Source organism: Sorghum bicolor, chromosome 4, assembly GCF_000003195.3.
Source record: "Sorghum bicolor cultivar BTx623 chromosome 4, Sorghum_bicolor_NCBIv3, whole genome shotgun sequence".
In the NCBI taxonomy this organism is placed as follows: domain Eukaryota; kingdom Viridiplantae; phylum Streptophyta; class Magnoliopsida; order Poales; family Poaceae; genus Sorghum; species Sorghum bicolor.
In genome coordinates, this window is record NC_012873.2 from 68,064,113 (window position 1) to 68,084,382 (window position 20,270).

The window sequence follows — 20,270 nt, forward strand, 5'->3', positions numbered from 1 at the left end:
TGATGCCTTGTCGGAGCATCGCGTCGCACTGCTTCTCCAGTTCGTCTTTGTGAGCAGCGTGGTAGCGGTACGGTCGGACCGCCACGGGGGCCGCGTCCGGCTTGAGGATGATGCGGTGGGAGCGGCCCCGTTCTGGTGGCAGATTGCTTGGCGCGGCGAAAACGTCCTGGAAGTCGGCCAGGAGCGCGTCGAGGAGGGGTTCTGAGGCCTCAGCAGCAAGGAGGCGGGCGGGGGCCGGGGGAGCTGTGCCACGCCAGCAGATGGACCTGCCCGCATGCTGGAACGCCATGGTGCCTGCCGCCAAGTTCCACGTGATGTCCCCCAGGGGCGCCATCCAGTTGGTGCCCAAGACCACGTCATAACCTGCGAGGGGCATAATGAAGAGGTCGACCTGAAATTCCAAGCCATCGATGAACACTGGCGTGGCGCGGAGCACCTTTGGACAGGCGATGCGCTCGCCATTTGCCACGGTAGCCGTCAGCCCAGGACGCGGCTCGATGGTGAGTCCTGTGCGGCGGGCTGCCTCCTCCCCAATGAAGCTGTGCGTGGAGCCGGTGTCGATGAGTGCGATGAACTCCGCAGCGCCCACTGTCACCCGGAGTTGGATCGTGTTGGTGCCTGGCACGCCCGCCACTACGTGTAGGGAGAACACCGGAGCTTCCTCAGCTGCAGCGCCCTCGTCCAGCTCAACGCCGTCAATGAAGAATATGCGGCGGCAGACGCGGTTGTGGCCGCGCGAGTAGGGTTCATTGCAGTTGTAGCAGAGGCCTAGTCGGTGCCGTTCTGCTTGCTCCTCTGTCGAGAGCCGCCGCGGTGGATTAGTGGCACCTCCTCTGTTCGGCGGCGCTGGCAGTGCTGGGACAGCGGCCGCCGGGGGCGCAGGCAGCGCGAGCGGAGCAGCAGGGGCTTGTCAGGGCGCCGGAAGCGGCGGGGGTGTGCGTGCTGCGGGACGAGCAGCAGCGACCGGCACCCGCTCGAGTTCCATCAGTTCGATCTGGCGGGCGAGGCTCATGGCCGCCGGGAGTCTCCGGGTTATGGATGCGCACAGCGTGGCTCAAGGGCAGCAAGAGTCCCCCGGTGTAGAGCTGCACAAGTTGGGATTCCTCCAGGCAACCGGCGCGTGGAAGAAGGGCTTGGAACCGATTGGAGTACTCCTCAACGGTACCCGTGCGTCGGCATTCAGCCAGCTCAAACAGCGGTGCCGAGCGTAGGGGCGGCCCGAAGCGCAGGTCGAGGAGGTCCTTGAAGCGTCCCAAGGACGGTGTTCCTTCGTCGTCTTGCAGCTGCATGAACCATAGCTGCGCGACGTCATCCAGGTGGTAGGATGCCATCCATACGCGTTCTTCTGCCAGCGTGCGGTGCTGGCGAAAATAGGCGTCGCACTTGTTGAGGAACAGCAGCGGATCGGTCGTCCCGTCGAAACGGGGGAAATCCCATCGCTTGTGCTTCGGGGGATGATCTGGAAGCGGACCCTCCGTGCGGTACTCGCCGCCGCCGCCGGAGAACGACGCGGACTTTTCCTTCTTCATCACCGCCATGTCGGCCTGCATGGTGGCCATATCTGCGGAGAGAGTCTTCAAGGCCGCCAGGACATCGGCCAGGGTTGGTTCGGCCATGGTGGGTGCTGGTGCAGCCGAGATGGGCGACTGCGGCGAGGTGGGTTGGTGGTGGGCAGGTGCGGCAGTGGAGGATTGCGTGGAACGGGTGGGAGAGGATCGACGAGACCTAGATACCAGGTTGTCAAGGGCGGTAGTGCCCAGGGTAGCTGGACCCCGACTACGCAGCTCGTAGTCGCGATGCGTCGTCGCCGGCTGGGTTATGCCCCTACGCCGTCGCCGCCTTCGTCAACTGGGTTATGCCCCCGAGTTGCCGGCTTAGGAGTTAGAGGAAGAGAATAGATGGATAATACTTGATTGATTTCCTTTGAGTCCCTGATTACAATTTATATGGCCAGAGGCCCAACTAAAGGAGTAACAACCTCCTCAATCTAAGGAACAGAATCTCCTAATTCCTTTCCTAGCCACTCACGGTGCTAACCCCCTGCGCGCCTGCCTGCATGGCAGCTGAGCGCTCCAGGACGCGACGCACATCACGGGCGCGGCGCCGTCTCACGTACGTGCGCCCGACCATGACACATTCGTAGAAAAAGATGAAGTCCTTCTCATGCTTGGGTCTAACTAATACAGAAAGCTTGTTGAGATATTTGTTGTATTATGCATGTCAGGCTTCGAGATTCAGTCATTGGTGCCACAAATTGGTCACTTAAGACATGGACCATAAGCTTGTTATTGGCACTTTTAAAAATCTAGACAGGCCAGTAGTTGCCTGTTATGTTTCACATTTCTCAAAATCACTAGTGCTAACAAGCACTAAAAGTGTGTGCTCTAGGTTTGAGCTGCTAGCAACTCGTGCTTTGGTATCCGATCCATGCATATATATATCTTAGATATACGGAGTAGTATCATATCCGCCGTCGGTGGGATGGCCGAATAATAATAGTCCCACCACCACCACCACTACTTAATTGTTGATGGACACGGCAAAGTAATATTTACTTCCTCCGTTCTAAACTATATAAGTCATTTCAAAAATTTCTAGACATATGTTTTTTATCATTGCTTTTTACATCTATTTACTTAGAAAAAACTACATAACTATTCATAGTTTAAAATGGAGAAAGTATGTATATACATCCACACACAATTTAATAAGCATAATGAAAACTTGTGGAATGCAAGAAGAAATCTGTAGGTTTTATCAGCGAGCTGCCAGTGGCCGGTTGAACATACTCCGTAGATGATACTCCCTTAATCCTAGATTATAAGACATTTCAAGAATTTTGGAGTGTCAATCTTAAATTTGATCAAAATTATAAAAAACAATATAAAAATTTGTGACATCAAATAAATATACTATGAAAATATAATTAATAAAAAACCTATTGATACTTAGTTAGTATCATAAATATTATTATATTATTATATATAAATTTGGTCAAACTTAAAATACTTTGATTCTCTAAATTTTTTGAAATGTCTTATAACTTGTGACGGAGGGAGTCTTGTTGATCTCTCTCTTTGCAAAAGGAATAGTTCAAGGCCATAGATGCTCGCATGGATGCATGCTCTGTCCGTATATGTTTGCTAGATATTTAAATTTTAACTAGCAAAATATGCCCGTGCGTTGCTACGGGAGCAAACAAACGTTTGTAGAAAATAAGCACTTTATTAGATTTATTTATGTTTTATCCTTTGTATTAAATTTGATAATTTTTAAGCTTTTAAAACTAACTTTGAAGCAGACTGTCCATATATAGTTTATATACATGCTCTTAAACTTTTTAGGATTTTTTATTTCACGCGCAATGACACCTTACACTCTCTGATTGAAAGGAGCCTAACATACTTTTGAATTATAATTTCTAGATTTAATTTTGATTTTATATAGATTGTATAAGTTTCTGTCACTTTATGCATTATTTGTACAAAGACAAGAAGCTAACATTTATTGGGAAGCCGAAGTCTATATAAATTTTGAGACTGATTTTTACTATTCATTTATTATATATATTATACTTGTTTGCAGTTTTTTCATCTTAAACCCTACGAACAAGTAAAAGGTCTAGCGATTTTGATTTACATGCACCTTGTAAATACACAGATGAGTTTACCACGATCATAGTAGGCCAATGGCTTTTATAGAACATGTCTCTGTGCTATCGGAACTCGATGTGAACTCGTCTTGGACTCCTAATCTTGGTCATGTGCACAGATGGTGATTGGGCCCATGAAGACATATACACACGAGTAACCTAGAGGCACACAGACACCATGACTTTTCTTTTTTACCGATGTGAACTCGTCTTGGAGTCTTGGTGGTTGGGCCCATAGAGGAGACGTGTACAACATTAACCTGGACTCCTGAGAGGCACGCACACGATGTTTGGTTGGATAAAAGCTATACATGTTTTTTAGGTATTTGTAATCATAGTCCTATACGGACACTGGAAGTTTAAAGAACCTCATACCTAGTCGACGGGTGGACAGAAAGATATGGTGAACTAAAATTTTCACAATTTATATTTATTCCTGTGTTTTTCCTCCAAATCTGCATTCAAAGAAAAAATTCCTACATTATTCTCGTGCTCCATTCACATAAACCAAAAGCATAAACAGTAATAAATCCCATAGGATTCTTAATCCCATGAACCAAAAGGAGGCCTTGATCAGATGGTTTCAATTGTTGAAGAGTGTAATCTAAAAAAATGTTTTTCTAATTGATGAAGGCAAATTAGACTCACGAACCATAGGTGAGGGGAAAAGCCACCGAGCCCAGCAACGTGCAAGCCCACGGCGCGGCCTCACCTTTGCGGAAGGTGCGCGGCTTGTCTTTTGCAGTAGTGCCGCGTGGCGTGCGCCCAAGCTCGGGACGCCGACGTTTTCGTCCGACGGCCCAACTCGAGTTCAGCAACCCAGGACTTATCGTCCGAGTTGGTTCCAAGTCGGTTAGTATATTTTATAGATGGCCACGCAGCCTGAGGCACGACGGCCCGGCCCACGGCACGACATTTTGGCCCGATCCGAGCACGGCACGGCACGGTAACTCGTGGGCTGCGGGCCGTGCTTGGGCCGACCTCTAAGCCCGCGGGCTGGCCCGGCCCGGCTCGAGTTTTAGGGGTTGGCCCGGTAACGGCCCGGTACCACCTCCACGGGCATTGCACAAACAACTTTATTTTTATGTTACATGTTTTTTGATGTTATTTCTATGATTTAAGACTGAGATTGTGAATCTGAGAAGTTGAGAGTTGTAAAAAATTGATTGTGACATTATGTTGGTGAAGTGATCATTGTCATTGTGTGGTTATTTTGTTTTTTTTACAAAACCGGGCTACGCGGGCCGGCACGGCACGAAGTCAGCCCGTGGGCCCGTGCTTGGGCCGAAGGGCAGGCACGCGGGCTGCTGAGGCACGGCACGGCAGGCACGCGGGCCAAATTGGCACGGCACGCTACAGCCCGTGCCCAGCTCGGGCCCGGGCCGGGCCGGCCCGGCCCGGTGGCCATCTATAGTATATTTCGATTCTGAGAAGGATTATTCTGCCGATTCCGGGCGACAGAAGATCGGCAGGACCGATGGGAGCGGCAGAAAAAAAATTTGGCAGACTGAAATTTTCACAATTTAGTAGTAGGGACGTGAATCACTGTGGGAGATGCTGTTGGGCTTTGCTTGCTCCTAGATGGGCCCAGCTAGTGTTAAGAAATGACAGCCCAAAATGCGTTTGGTGTTTAACGCCGTCGACGCACGCGCCGCAGCAAAGTTACAAGTCGAGAAAAGCAGCATGCGTTCAACTTCTCTTATCTGGGAATTAATGGAAAAGGAAACAAGAAAGAAAACGTCCAACTATGGACTCATATGCCCAGCCATCAACTATATGACTGGCATTTGAGAAAACTTTCAAAAAGGTGTACTAGCATTTTGGATGAAAAATCATCATCAGCATGTGTACAAGTTGCTTTTTTCCCCCCTCTACTACTTGCCATGTGCTTTAAACCTGTGTTTATACAATGATACATATAAAAGTACTGCGCGTCTAATTGATTTTTTGCATTAATTTTAATGTTTGGTTGTTCTTTGCATGAAAGCAGTATTTGATAAAGTTATTATGTTTGGTTATTTTTGTACTTTTGTTGCATGTAGTTACTTCTATGTTTTAGTTAAGGTCTCATATTTCTTGTATAGGTATGTGATGAGTGATGACAATATTTCATTTTATGTAACGTATTGCGCGCTTGTATAAATTTTTATTGTCTGATACTATCAAATCTAACGTACTAGCTAATGTAACATTATATTGTTGGATCTCCTTTATTTGAGCACCGTACAAGTCTGCATAAGAGCCTATGAAGACAACCAATCATGAATAAACTATATCGCGCAAAACTAAATATAGGCTAAATACATATGGAATCAATCAGATCATATATACATGTTGCCACATTAAACTGGCATATATGTCACAGAGATGCCTCAAGAATTATCATAAATTTTGATTTTTATGAGGTGTGCACTCTAACATATATAGACTTTCAGAAGAAATTAAGGCATGCATTGAGCACTGCGTGTGCCTTTTCAAACACGAGAGAGAGAGAAAGAGAGGCTCTTACTTTAATTTTTTTATGAAACCCAGTATAAATACTGAAACACACATATACCTATTTTTGAGTTATATTATATAGAGAGAATCGGATTGCTCGTGCGAATGATTTTCTTGTTGATTGCATTGGTCGTGTATGTAGAAGGGAGAATATGTACTCCCTCCATCCTAAAAAGACCGATGTTTTTGACTTTGAGACATCAGGTTTGACCACTCATCCTATTCAAAAATTTTATGTAAATTATAAAATAAATAAATCATGATTGCAGTATCTCTAATGATTAAACAAGTCATATCAAAATGGATGATATTTATTAAAAAATTTAATAAAATAAATAGTTAAATAAGATGTCTGAAAATGAAGGAAGTACCAGACAATTATTAAAATGAAAGGTATAGTGTGCTGGTCCTATATTATACTATATACACATAGATTATATATAGATAGCCGGCCATGCAAGTGTACATGCATACTCACGCGGTAATAACTTTGCGGGGCTAGCTAGGGGGGGTGGAGGAAATAAGTAAAATGTGCAACTCGTGTGCTTTGGCACCCGATCCTATCCATGCATATATCATCGCGTATCCGCCGTCGGTGGGATGGCCGAATAATAATCCCACGACCACCACCAGTCCACCACCATCAGATATGATTGATGGACACGGCAAACTAACATTTACTTCATCCGTTTTGTTTGTTTTATAAGCTGTATTTTTTTAATAGCTAGCAGTATTTTTTTCTCACAATAAATCAGTAAATAATATTTTAAATAACATATCTTTTTATCATTACTAAATAAATCTATTTACTTAGAAAAGCACGTACCTGAGTCCTGACTCCTGTGGGCTGTGGGGTAGTGGTATAGAACTGATACTTTGTCATGTCTTTGTTATACTTTCCTACTGCGTAGAGAAAACAGCCAAGTTTCTCTTTATTTGTGTCAAAACAGCTAGCAGCTATATCCAAAACGACGGTGAGCTTAGGTTCTATCCAATAGCAAACGAAAGCCGGCCATCCAGTCTCTGTCCGCCGTCTCCACATGACCACATGGCAAACATTGTTGACAATTACCAAAAGCAAGAAAGCAATGGATGCCAGCACAGCGCACGCAGACCATGTTGCATTCTACTCCAATTAATTAACCCTCTCGATATCCATTATATTACAAAAGTTGATGAAATAAGCAACAAACACGGTGCAAGAAATTGTATACACACATACTCCGCCTTTGTTCGCACGCAAAATCAGTTGAATTCAGGTTTAAATTGTTGATGTGCCGCTGGCACAGTCTTTCGAATGTGCTCATGAGGGAAAGCTTTGCATACGTGTATTATATTCATAGAGGGTGAGTGTGCGTATATGTTAAACGTCTACACTTGTATGATTCGCAAAAAGAAAAATTTTGTTGCTTTCCTCGAAACCAACTAGCCTGATTTTGAAACTTTCTAAAACATATGGATCAAATTTTACCAATGAGTTCCTCTTATCAAGAGGATCACATCAAGATACATACATAAAACATCTAATTTTTGCATAAGCGACTATTACATCTACGAGAAGATCCACACCCATGAAATCGCCCAAACCAGTTTTGTTAGCCTAGAACCAGACTAGAGTTGTATTTTGCGACGAATTTGTAAGGGGTTTTTTAGACCTAATAATAGGAAAGTTTTTGCGACGAATTCGTAGGGGGGTTTGAGACCTAATAATAGGAAGGTAAGCTTATGACTGTTGGGTGAAAGTTTGAGAAGTAAAGCAATCACACAAACATGGCAAGTTGAACACAAATATAAAAGTTATATTCATTCCATGATCGTACAGTATGTGTGAGAGGGGGCATTTATAGGACCCTAACCTTCATACATTATGCAAAAATGACTATTTTACCCTGACTAAAATGTTTACAACCCTTTTTAGCTACAAGGGTGAAGTGGCAATTTTCATCTATTTCAGTCTATTTCTTTTTTGTTCGATCTTCATTATTCTATCAAACTTAGTCTTCTAACTTAGCCGTTTTCTGCTCCGCTTTTCTTCTACTTCGCCCGTAGGCGAAGTTGATTTCTTGACAACAAAGCTGAAACTTCTCTTCGCTCTGGTCTTGATTTCTTTGATGTTCTGAACTTCTCTTATATAGCGAAGTTGAATTTCTTCATGTGAAGTCGAAAAAGATGTCTTCACCCTTCTTTTCCCTGCAATCAAATTCTATTAGGTGATTTTAAGCATTTCTAGTTCCCAAAGTTTGGGACCACTTTCTAAGGTGAAGTTAAATTCGTAATGATGACATTGTACAATTCTTTTTTGTGTGCGTAACTTATATGTTTTCTAACTAATAAATACTTTAAAAGGTATATTGTTTTTTTACTTATCTACTAAATCTTATCATAAATGCCCTGCTTGATAAAATGAGATAGTAGCTCTGAAAAAATAAAATGAATTAACTCCTTGCCCCCCTCTTCAGTTATGGTTTGCATGACTACACTTGTACCTACTTCAATCTACATATGTTTGAGTAGAAATTAGTTTGATTTCCATATAATCCATTTCAATGTATGTCCAAACATAGACATGTACAATATATTTATTTGGGGGTATTGCGTTTTTATCCTTGTTTTGTATTGAAATTGTGGTTCTACCTCTGTTTTTTTTTAACTTTGTGAGTTTACCTCTGCTTTAATTTTTCACAACGAAGCACCACTTTACCTCTATTCCGTCATCTTCCCCGAACGGTGTTAACTTTTATACAAAAGGATAAATATACACATGCAATTTTGCACCTGTTTATAAATCTATTGTGATTTTACCATTGCTTTAAATAAGACATTTATATTGTATATAACAAAAAATGGTTAGATTTGACCAAAATTTTGGCACAAATCGCAATTATTGTTAATCAGATTCAATCCATCGACGTTCAGAGATAACAACAACACCATTGTCAAGAAGAGAGAATCCTTCTGAAATGATCTCAGCCAAGCATATCTCCTTCTCGTGCAACACAGCAACAGGGACTCCACCAAGCAGTCAAGAATTCCTTGTTCGTTTGTTCAGAGGACGACGACGGCAGGTGCACGGACATCGTGCCGTACAGGTACCAGCAGCACCAGGGCCACATCCATGTGCTCGGGAATGCTGCTAGCCATGACAGCAAGCACATGTGGTCTAGATAGAGCAGCAATCGATCGATCTCCAGGAGCCGTACGCGTCGTACTGCAGCGATGGGCTGTCGACGACCGCGCCCGACCATGGTTCTGCTTCTCCCTCTCGTTGGACGAGCAAGAGCCAAGAGGATGAAGATAAGGGGCAATTTGGCCTTTTCATCTTTACGAGTATGTTCGTTTAAACTTATCTGCTGAAATTTTAGTCTTGTTTTTTTCTCTCACAACAAATCAAGAAACGGTATTTTTAACTATGCCTTTTCATACAAGCGAACATGTTTGGGTTTTGATTTATTTTAATTTATTTATTTGAGTCAATCTAAGGATGTGCAAAGCAGGGCAAACGGATGATTCATTTCAAAACACAAGGGAAAATCACGAAGTAAAAAAAAAAAAACAAGGACAAAATCACAATTGGACTACTAGACAGAGTCAAGAACACTAATTTCCCTGTTTAGTTTATATAATACTTAATTCATTTAAATTATAAAACATTTGACTTTTTTGACACCAAATTTGATTACTTATTAAAAATTTGTACAAAATATTAGTGTCGTGGCTTAAATTTGATGTTTGTACATATTTTTGGAATAAGACGAGTGGTTAAACTTGAGGTTAAAAAAGTCAAACGTTAATTGAGAATAAAAGAAGTTTATACGTAGCACCTAGATTTCTTTTTAAGAGAAATACGAGCACACAACGCATGCATTAAATTAAGGCCTGTTTGGTAGGCCAACTTATTCATTTATCAGCAGAATTTATCAGCTATTTAACATTGTTTTTATCACAATAAATTAGTAAATAGTATTTTCAGTCATAGACAAGCTAACAGGGTTTTTTTTGCTTTAGTTCCACAAAAGGCTTCACTGGTGGAGTTAAAGCCGTTTTAGAAAAAGGGTTTGGCAAAATGGTTTCACCTAAATGTCCAAGATACCCTTGTGCAGGCACGTATATAGTAACGTTTGCAGATGTATGTTTCAATATGTTTTTTCATCCGAGTAAATTAGAGTTTAAAATTTGAAATTCAAAAGTAAATAATAAAAGAATAACACAAGGAATTCGTAACCAATAGAATGGATGGCTCCGAAAGCGATGGATGAATGAATTTGTAGAGAGAGAGAGAAGAATCACGCTCCGTCCAATCCAGAAACGGAAAGAGAGCCGGAAAGCGACGGCAACAATCGATCCACGTGTGGCCGCAGTCCTCTCGCTTGGAATCGGCGGGTGGGTCCGGGCGGTGCGGTCCAGCCGGAAAAAAAAAAAAAGTGCACTGCAGCAGGCAGCAGGTCGGTACGGACGACCAAGCTATAGCTAGAGAGGCGCGCCGTTGTTTCTTGTTTCGTTGACCCAGCGGCGAGTCTCCATCCATATCCATCCGTCGGATTGGATGAAGTCCATCGTCGCCACCAGGTCAGTCAGGTGCCACCGCCAGCCAATGCCGGCCATGCACAGGCAGTGCAGGTCACCATCCACTCCTCACCAAGCTCAAAATTGTATGACGCCATGTTTAGTTCACTAACAACCAAAATTTTTTAAGATTTTCTGTCACATCAAATTTTGCGGCACATGCATGAAGCATTAAATATAGACGAAAACAAAAACTAATCACACAGTTTGCCTGTAAATCACGAGACGAATCTTTTGACCCTAGTTAGTCTATGATTGGATAATATTTACCATAAACAAACGAAAGTGTTATAGTAGCGAAATCCAAAAAATTTTCACATCTAAACAAGGCCTGAGTAAATTATTGAGGCGGTTCTTAAAGTATTGAATGGTTTTTATTTGGATCCCCAAACTATAAAATCACACATTTAGCTTTCTAATGTATTTAACTTATTTCATCTAAATCCAAAACACACGCAACAAGAATTAGAAGTTGAAGTGGTTGTTCATATGGATTTGATTTAAGCACAACACCCCTAAGTTGAGAGTCCCAAATTACCTAATGTGACAACGTCCACTTGTCATGGTTAGTAGTGGCGTCTGCAGTGGTGTGCGGCTGGAGGTGCTGCTGCTGGTGCATAGCCCCCACCGTGTGTGGGTGAGCGCAACACTAGATGACCACAAACCAAGTCTCTCCTCACATATCTACCTCACTCTACTCAATAGCGTAACCGGCTGTCATTGCCGCCTATATAACCGGGTTGTATGCCACGTGCGCCGTGATGGTGAGCAGGGGCGGGCCGGCGACCGTACGCATGAGCTTAAATTAGAGGTCATGTGCTTAAATCATATCCACGTGGATGACCACATCAGTTTCTAACCCTCCTTATGTGTATTTTAGACCTCATGGAATCACTTAAATATATTAGTAGTCAGACGTGCGATTTCGTAGTTTAAAGACCCAGATAAAAACCACGTAATATTTTAAGGATCGGTCGTGTAATTTACTCTTATTTACTTGTCCCAGTTTCTAGAGAGAAGCTATAATTAGACTATCTTCAGTGTAGGCTGCATGACTAAATTTTTAACACATTTATATTTTGAAAACACTTCTCGACTCTTAAGTTTTTAGAAAGAGTTTCATGAGAAAAAAATTTTTTTATACTTCTTCCAAAATATAAATATATTAAAAATTGAGCTACGAAACTTGCACCCAAGATGAGACTTTACTGACGGCGCGGCACCCAGATGACGCTCGGGCGCCGGAATGCAGGGAATGGCCGGCGGTGGACTAATGAGTGTACTCCTACCTACGCGTGGACCGCCGGCCGCTGGTCAATATATAGGCCGGAATATACTGTATAGGAGTATTGTACCCCACGTCGCCTCCTCCCTACAGGAAACCACTGTTTTGCTACACGCCTACGTACACCCTAATACTAATACAGTACTCCTCTGTCCCAAAATGCTTTCCGAGAAATAAGTTTAACTAAATATATAATAAAAAATATTAATATTTATAGTACATAATTAGTATCATTGGAAAGATCTTTAAGTCTAGTTTTTTAACAAATTTATTTAGATATACAAATATTACACGTATTTTCTATAAATCGAGTCAAACTTATTACACGAAAACCTAAACGAGACTTTTTTTTGGTACGGAGGGAGTACTACTCTATAGCTGAGTTTACGCTATCACCAAGAATTTCATTATTTATTATTTATTTATTATGTGTTGGACAGCGGCTCCGCGATAAACAAAAAAAAAAATATATAAAACAGTACCTTTCAAGGAAATGACAAAAATGAAGATCTCATGCATGCATCCGGCTAGGCCGTCTACGTATGTCCAAATGGAAGCCAATTTTTTCCCCCGCGCATAGACGAACGTACTACTCTCAATATACGTACGTACCCCTTATATCAATATATAGTACGTGAATTTTATTAGATATCTGCCCATACTCAGATTTCGTCCATTTATTTATTATCTAGGTATACATGGTATATATGTGCAGAAGCTGGCTAAGATTTGAGCATCACCATTAGTTTCTAAAAAACACTTGGTTATTAATAAGTTTTTTTAAAAAAAAATATCTAAAAACTTTCAAAGAACATTTGTTAGCTTTTTTCAACTGTTTCTAAAATCTCGCTCGAACCATTTGCCTACTATCTATTGTACGTCATTGTTCTCCACTCATGGAGCTTAGCTAGCTATTTGTGGATTCGTGTCTCTCGTGTCAATTACATTATATTATTAATTTGTTATCTAGCGCTCATTGCATGCTGGGGTAGACTTTAGTTTCTTTCCTTTTTTTGAAAAAAAAATGCATGATTATTCCAACTTAATTTGATTTATCACTTCATTCCACTTGTTGGGGCCTCTTGTCGAACACGAGCTTTTTTTTTAGCTATTCTTATGTTTTTTTTCTAAAATTTCTGCATGCATGATTCTTTCGAAATACTCTATCTGCATTCCAACGGTGCTTATTGGAGGGGAGTTGAAAACCGCTCCCAAGACGAATACCGCTGCGGCGCTGCCAAGACAAGGAGAATAAATGACACACACTAGTAGTTACTCCCTCTGTCCACGAAAGAATCAATTCCTAGGATCTATGTCAGTCAAACTTTTTAAAACTTTATAGAAAAGAGTAACAACATCTATAATATAAAATGCACATGGGTGACAGAGGGAGTAGATACGCCCTAAAAATTGACTCTGACACACACTACTAGTAGTTACGCCCTAAAAATTGACTCTTTCGTGGACGAAGGGAGTAGATAATAATTAGGACAGCTAACAACGGAATCGCTTTTGGAAATTAAAGCCAAGACTTTGGGTAGTAATTAGTACTAGTAGTAATTGAGCACGAGTCGTTGTGGAAAAACTAACGAACGATGCTTCCTTCCTTCGATCCATGCATATGGGTGACAGCTAGCTGCGTGCTGAATACTTCCTCCGTCTAATATAATGTATTATAGCATTTAACATTTATCCTCAAATAGTATAATGTATTTTATAGAACAAAAAAAATTATGTTAAATATTTCCCATTTAGTATATGTGTCTTTTTATATTTCCTTTTAATTTGTTTTAAAATTTCTGACGTGCATTGTATTACAAGACTGACGGAGTACTTTACTTAATTAGAGGCATGAATGGAGCTAGAAAAACGAAGTGCGGCAAGCATCTGGAAAAAATACATAGACGGTCGACGACGGTTAGTTATTCTCGCCGAATCTGAATATAATCGTCGCGAGTACTATATATAATCATCATTTAATTTAGTGATGAGAGAGGTGAGTTGTGCTAACCTTGCATGCATTGCACACCCCTTAAATATATTACTAGTAAAAGTTTAGAATTTGTTCCGATAACAGGTAACAATGCAAATTAATTGGGGGCGTGCCAAGAAGTTGACTTATATCTCGACATGGATGAAAAGTAGAGCGACTTGCCCACTAGTACGCACGCTAGCTAGACAACTTATTATTAGGGCGTTTACAACAGTTAGCTATTTGGCTAGCTAGATCTAATATAACAAAAAAAAAGTAGAAGAAAAAGTAGTTACTAGCGACTTTTAATTTGAATGCTTAGAAATGTGATCCTTGCCTGGCGTTGCCTTTACTATGCTTGCATGGGAGGCTGTTTTCATTTTCCGTGAGGAAAAAAATGTCGATATATACATAGCAGGGTGCATTTGTTGGTACGTGTGCGTGTTGGATTATTTATGCAACTGTAAGTTGTGCAACAATATTACAATATAAGGTTAAAGGGTTGTTGTTTATTTTTAATTTTTTTTATCTGAAAATAATTACAAATATAGGTGAAGTTACAAGCTGGGTCTGAACCTAAAAACTGTAGCACTTTCGTTTATATTTGACAAATATTGTCCAATCAAGGACTAACTAGGCTCAAAAGATTCGTCTCGTCAATTCCGACCAAACTATGCAATTAGTTTTTATTTTCATCTATATTTAATACTCCATGCATGTGTCCAAAGATTCGATATGACGAGAAATCTGAAAAATTTTGTAAATTTTTTTTTGAACTAATCAAGGCACGGCCTCAGTGTACTAGACAGTTACACTCTTTTTTTCTAGGACACGTGTACGGTAATTGAGCACAAGTATAAAGAAAAAAGAAAAGCTATGAGCAAGTACAATAATGGGCTTAAAGCCAGGCTAATGCTGATGTGGAGGATAGAAGAGAGGAGAGAGATGATAGCTTGGCTCTTAGAGCAAGGTCAATAATAGAGCCAAGTGCTTGGCTATAAGCCAAATAATTAGAGCCAAGTTATACAATAAGTTGTCTCCTACTTGTCTCTAAAACACATTCTCTTTCTTCTTTCTTCTCACAACATTTGCTTTTTGGGCCCACTACTACCTATGCATCCGTGCCCAGCTTGGTGCTTAACTAATTGTAAGTACTGTACACAGCAGGCGCGCGGCAAATATAATAATCCTTTATTTATGCTGTACTACATATATAATATATCCTCGCCTTTTTGACTATGTGTTAACTGTAAAGGCCGGCTTTTGCACACGGCGCCCTTTACTTTTCGGTTTTGTATGTATAAAATCGAAGGTTAGCTTTATCATTAATTAATAAATATACAAGTACCATCAGACTAATCATCAGTAGTAATAGTACGTAGGTAACATAAGAGATGAAGAAAGTGAGTCAGTCTGAAACAGGGCGGAGACGATGCAGCATTTCGGCCAGCAGCAGCAGATCATGTTGATTCTGTTGATGGCGACGAGGTAGCTAGGGTGATGATTTGATTTTGACCGGTCGTGCATGGGCCCTTTAGTTAGTACGAGTAATGTTTTGCTTCCATTGAGGGAGCTAGCTGGCTAGCTGTCCATGCACGGAACGGAGCGGAGCGGAGCCGAGCCGCGTCCTGCGCCGTGCCGCGCGTCGCTACGAGTTGCAGTCTGACCAGGCCAGCAGTTGGTTGCTCTCGCTCGCTCGAGATCGGTCAAACAGGCCCACACGGACGAGACGACCGCCGCACCATGCACCCATCTCCATCATCTCATTCCTTCCTAGCTAGCTAGCTAGCTTCTCCGACCTCCGTCCCTCGCTCTACCTAGAGTAGTCTCCGGCCCTCCAGCTGGATGCCTATATAAACCCCCAGCGCCATGCACTGCACCACCAAGCAACACCAGCTACTACTACTACTACTAGCAGCAGCACCAGCAGCAAACGACCTCCGATCCTTCCCTCATCGATCACCATCTTTGCATATATACATACGCCAACATATATCATATCGTCTTTGCAGCAAGCAAAATCAAGCACATTAGTATATATATATATAAAAAAAAAAAAACTGAATGGACGCCGTAGCGGCGGCGGCAACGGGTGGCGCCATGGCGATGGTGGCGGCGGCGGCGGTCCTGCTGCTGTGCGCCTTCATCTACGCGGCGTGGCTGTCGCCGGCCGCGGCAAGGCGCCGCCTCCGTGGTGCGGGCTTCGACGGTCCCCGCCCGTCTTTCCCGTTCGGCAACCTCCCTGAGATCACGGCCACGCTGCAGGCCTCCGCCGCCGCCAGCGCCAGCGCCAGCGCCAGCAACAAGCCGCCGTCCTCCGCCGTCTCCAGCGACATCCACGCCGCCGTGTTCCCCTACTTCTCCCGCTGGCGCGAGTCCTTCGGCAAGGTCTTCGTGTACTGGCTCGGCACGGAGCCGTTCCTGTACGTGGCCGACCCGGAGTTCCTCAAGGCCGCCACCGCCGGCGCGCTGGGCAAGCGGTGGGGGAAGCCCGACGTGTTCCGCCGCGACCGCATGCCCATGTTCGGCCGCGGCCTCGTCATGGCCGAGGGCGACGAGTGGGCACGCCACCGCCACATCATCGCGCCGGCCTTCTCCGCCACAAACCTCAACGTACGTCGTACCGACAACCATTTTAATTTGTCTTCTTCTTCTGCTAGTGCTAGCTAGCCATGTACGTACGTACGTACGTGCTCCATCGATCTCCGATCCGATCCATGCATGCATGCACTCACTGCCACTGCCACTGGTACGTACAGGACATGATCGGGCTGATGCAAGAGACCACATCCAAGATGGTCGCCGAGTGGAGCGCCGCGGTGGCGTCCGGCGGCGGCGTGGTGGACGTGGAGCGTGGCGTGGTCCGCAACGCCGCCGAGATCATCGCCAAGGCGAGCTTCGGGGTGGCGGACGACGAGGCCGGCGCGCGGGTGTTCCTCAAGCTGCAGGCCATGCAGGCGATGCTGTTCCAGTCCAACCGCCTGGTCGGGGTGCCGCTGGCGCGCCTGCTGCACGTGCGCAAGACCTACGAAGCCTGGCGCCTGGGCCGGGAGATCGACGCCCTGCTCATGGAGATCATCGACGCGCGCCGCCGCAGCCGCCGAGCAGCCGGCGGCAAGGACCTGCTGTCGCTGCTGCTTGCCGGCACGGCGGCCACGGCCAACAACAAGCGGCTGCTGACGACGCGGGAGCTGGTGGACGAGTGCAAGACCTTCTTCTTCGGCGGGCACGAGACGACGGCGCTGGCGCTGTCGTGGACGCTGCTCATGCTCGCGGCGCACCCGGACTGGCAGGACGCGCTGCGGGAGGAGGTGATCCGCGAGCTCGGCGACGGCGACCATCTCGACGCCGCCGCGCTTGGTCGCCTCACCAAGATGGGGTGGGTGATGAGCGAGGTGCTGCGCCTCTACCCGCCGTCGCCCAACGTGCAGCGGCAGGCGCTGGAGGACGTGACGGCGGCGGAAGGCCGCAAAAAATCCGCCGCCGCCGCCGCCGTCATCCCGCGCGGCACCAACATGTGGGTGGACGTGGTGGCCATGCACCACGACGTGGAGCTGTGGGGCGACGACGCGCACGAGTTCAGGCCGGAGCGGTTCGGCAGGGACCCCGTGCAGGGCGGGTGCCGCCACCGCATGGGCTTCCTCCCCTTCGGATTCGGCGGCCGCATCTGCGTGGGGCGAAACCTCACGGCCATGGAGTACCGCGTCGTGCTGGCCATGCTGCTGCGCCGCTTCCGACTGTCCGTGGCGCCCCAGTACAGGCACGCGCCCAAGATCATGCTCTCGCTCAGGCCATCCAATGGCATCCAGCTCCACCTCACACCACTAGATCAGGTGGTTGCTGCTGCTGCTGCTGCTGCCACGTCATCGTCGGCCTAGCTAGCTAGCTCTATCTGGTCATCACATCTATCATGTCGACTTAATAATTTGATTAACTAATTATATAGCTGGCGTACTAAGTTGTGCTCCACTCCACTTAGTATACAGAGATAAACAGATATAGAGAATTACTTACATAGGAGTATGTTTATATATATATATATATATATATATATATATATATATATATATATATATTATGTATATAGGCAGAGAGGTCACACTAGTGCTGGAATGATTTATATTAATTATACAATAGGCACCGCGTATATATGCAGCTGCTAGTTAAAGCTCCTATAAAAAAGGATGCTTGTTTTGTATCGCTACTACTAGTTGTAGTCGCAGTACGTACAAAGCGGATCCCGCAAATATATATGCCGTATGTACTTTCAGAGACAATATTAATTACTACACTTTATTTATTTGATCCTCGGTCTGTTTATAAATACATGGTGGCATTGGCTTTTTTTCCCCTCAAAAAAAAAAGAGAAAGAAATATTGAGAGTGGTGTTTTCTCCAAAACAAAAGGGTGAAAACGGTACCATATCATTATTAAGCATATATATTAATTAAGCCATCTCATGATCTTATTGCTAGTATAATGAGAGGCGTTCCTAGCTAGCTCCTTGTGCCGGCTGGCCTGCTGAACGTGCTGGCATGACTTCCATGCATGCATTCAGTTCAATGTATGAAATTGTCATCGATGCCAGTCACAGCCAGCAGCTACGACTGGCCGGTTCACAATTCCATTTCCATATGCATGCATGGAAAGTTGGCATCAGTCTGTGGGCTGTGGGACATATATACATACAGCTTAGCGTGTGGTACAAGTTAGTAGATTGAACGACCAACAACGACAGATGCGACGCATGCATGCTTATATTGAGTTGATCAAATCTCTCCGTACGTACGTGTTACCAGCAGCTAGTAGATATACATAGGCAGCTTGATGCGCCAGCATGCATGTGTAAACAAATTAATTAAGCATGCACATAATCTTTTGTAATTTGTTCCAGGTCCAGCTCCAACCAGAGCATCTCCAATGGTTTGTCATTTGCACTTGCTATCCTTGTTTATTTGGCAAAAACTACAAATTTGATTCTCCAATGGTTTGCTAAAGGACTTGCCAAATTTTGAGGAGTTGCTATCCAGAGGCGCTTCACGCGCAAATTTGAGGAGTTGCTATCTAGAGTTGCTATCTGTGGTGGTCATTGCCGCCCCGTCCTCTTGCCTCCGTCGTCCGCGCGGCCGTCCTCTGTCGTCGTCCGTGCGGTCTCCGTCCGTCGTCGTCCGCGCGGTCTCCATCCATCATCATACGTGCGGCCATCGTCCGTCATCGTCTGCGCGGCCTCCATCTATCGTCGTCTGCGTGGCTGTTCTCCGTCCCTCGTCCGCGCGGCCTCCATCCGTCGTCGTACGCGCGGCCGTCCTTCGTCGTCGTCCGCGCGGCCTCCGTTTAATGACAACGGTGGCCAGCAGATGGAGATCGCCGCGATGAAGCAGCGACGCACGGCGGCCACGAGAGTCACGACAGTTGAACGGTTGGAGGATGTGGGCCTTCTTTTCTATTTTACCAAGTCCAAATGACAAACCATTGGAGATACAAGATTATTTCACTTGCCATTTGTTTTAGCCACTTGCCAAAACACAAGATTTGACAAATGCAATTTGACAAACCATTGGAGATGCTCTTATATATGGTGGCCATGGGTGGTTCGGATCGGACGGCGCGATGGATCGATGATGATCAATCAAAAAAACGTAACGTACTGGCCGGGCTGGCAGTGGCAGGATCAGGGGCAGTCAATGTAAAAAATTAAGATACTGTATGATGGAGCCTGCCGTGGTCGTTTTCTTCAGCTAGCTAACTGCTCGTCGTGGTGCCGGCGCCCGGCCGGGTCAAACTTGTGTTTCAAAACCTCGTGCGCTTCTTCTCGCGCGCGCTGTGCATGCTAGCTTCCATGCGACCAACTAATAGTATGTATTAAGAAAAGAAAAATACTACTAAATAGCAGATTCGACAAATAATCTCAAATAAACAAATTGTATTATAACTTATGTAAACATCATCCTCAAAATAAATAAATTGTATTATAACATATATATATATATATAAACATCGTCCTCAAAATAAATAACTTGTTTAAAATTAATTTGCAGCCAGCAGTGGATGAAGAAGCGATGAGGGTGACAAAAAGCTGAAACTTATGTAAACATCGCCCTCAAAATAAATAACTTGTTTAAAATTAATTTGCAGCCAGCAGTAGATGAAAGAAGCCAGCAGTGGATGGAAGAAGCGATGAGGGTTAAAAAAATAACTGTAAGAAGCCTGTAGGGCCCATCCGGGTTCGAACCGGAGACCTATTGATCTGCAGTCAATTGCTCTACCACTGAGCTATGGACCCATTAATGTCCATACAC

General features: G+C 44.4%; 1 protein-coding gene and 1 non-coding gene across 2 annotated transcripts; one reads left to right on the forward strand and one right to left on the reverse strand.

The window, feature by feature from the left end:
• Positions 15,903-18,006, forward strand: LOC8055338 (cytokinin hydroxylase). Its single transcript, XM_002453031.2, has 2 exons — positions 15,903-16,584; positions 16,731-18,006. Exons 1-2 carry the CDS (start codon positions 16,036-16,038, stop codon positions 17,847-17,849), a joined length of 1,668 nt encoding a protein of 555 aa, XP_002453076.2. The 5' UTR covers positions 15,903-16,035; the 3' UTR covers positions 17,850-18,006.
• On the reverse strand, positions 20,183-20,254 carry TRNAC-GCA. The gene has a single exon. It is a non-coding gene; the product is annotated as a tRNA-Cys (tRNA).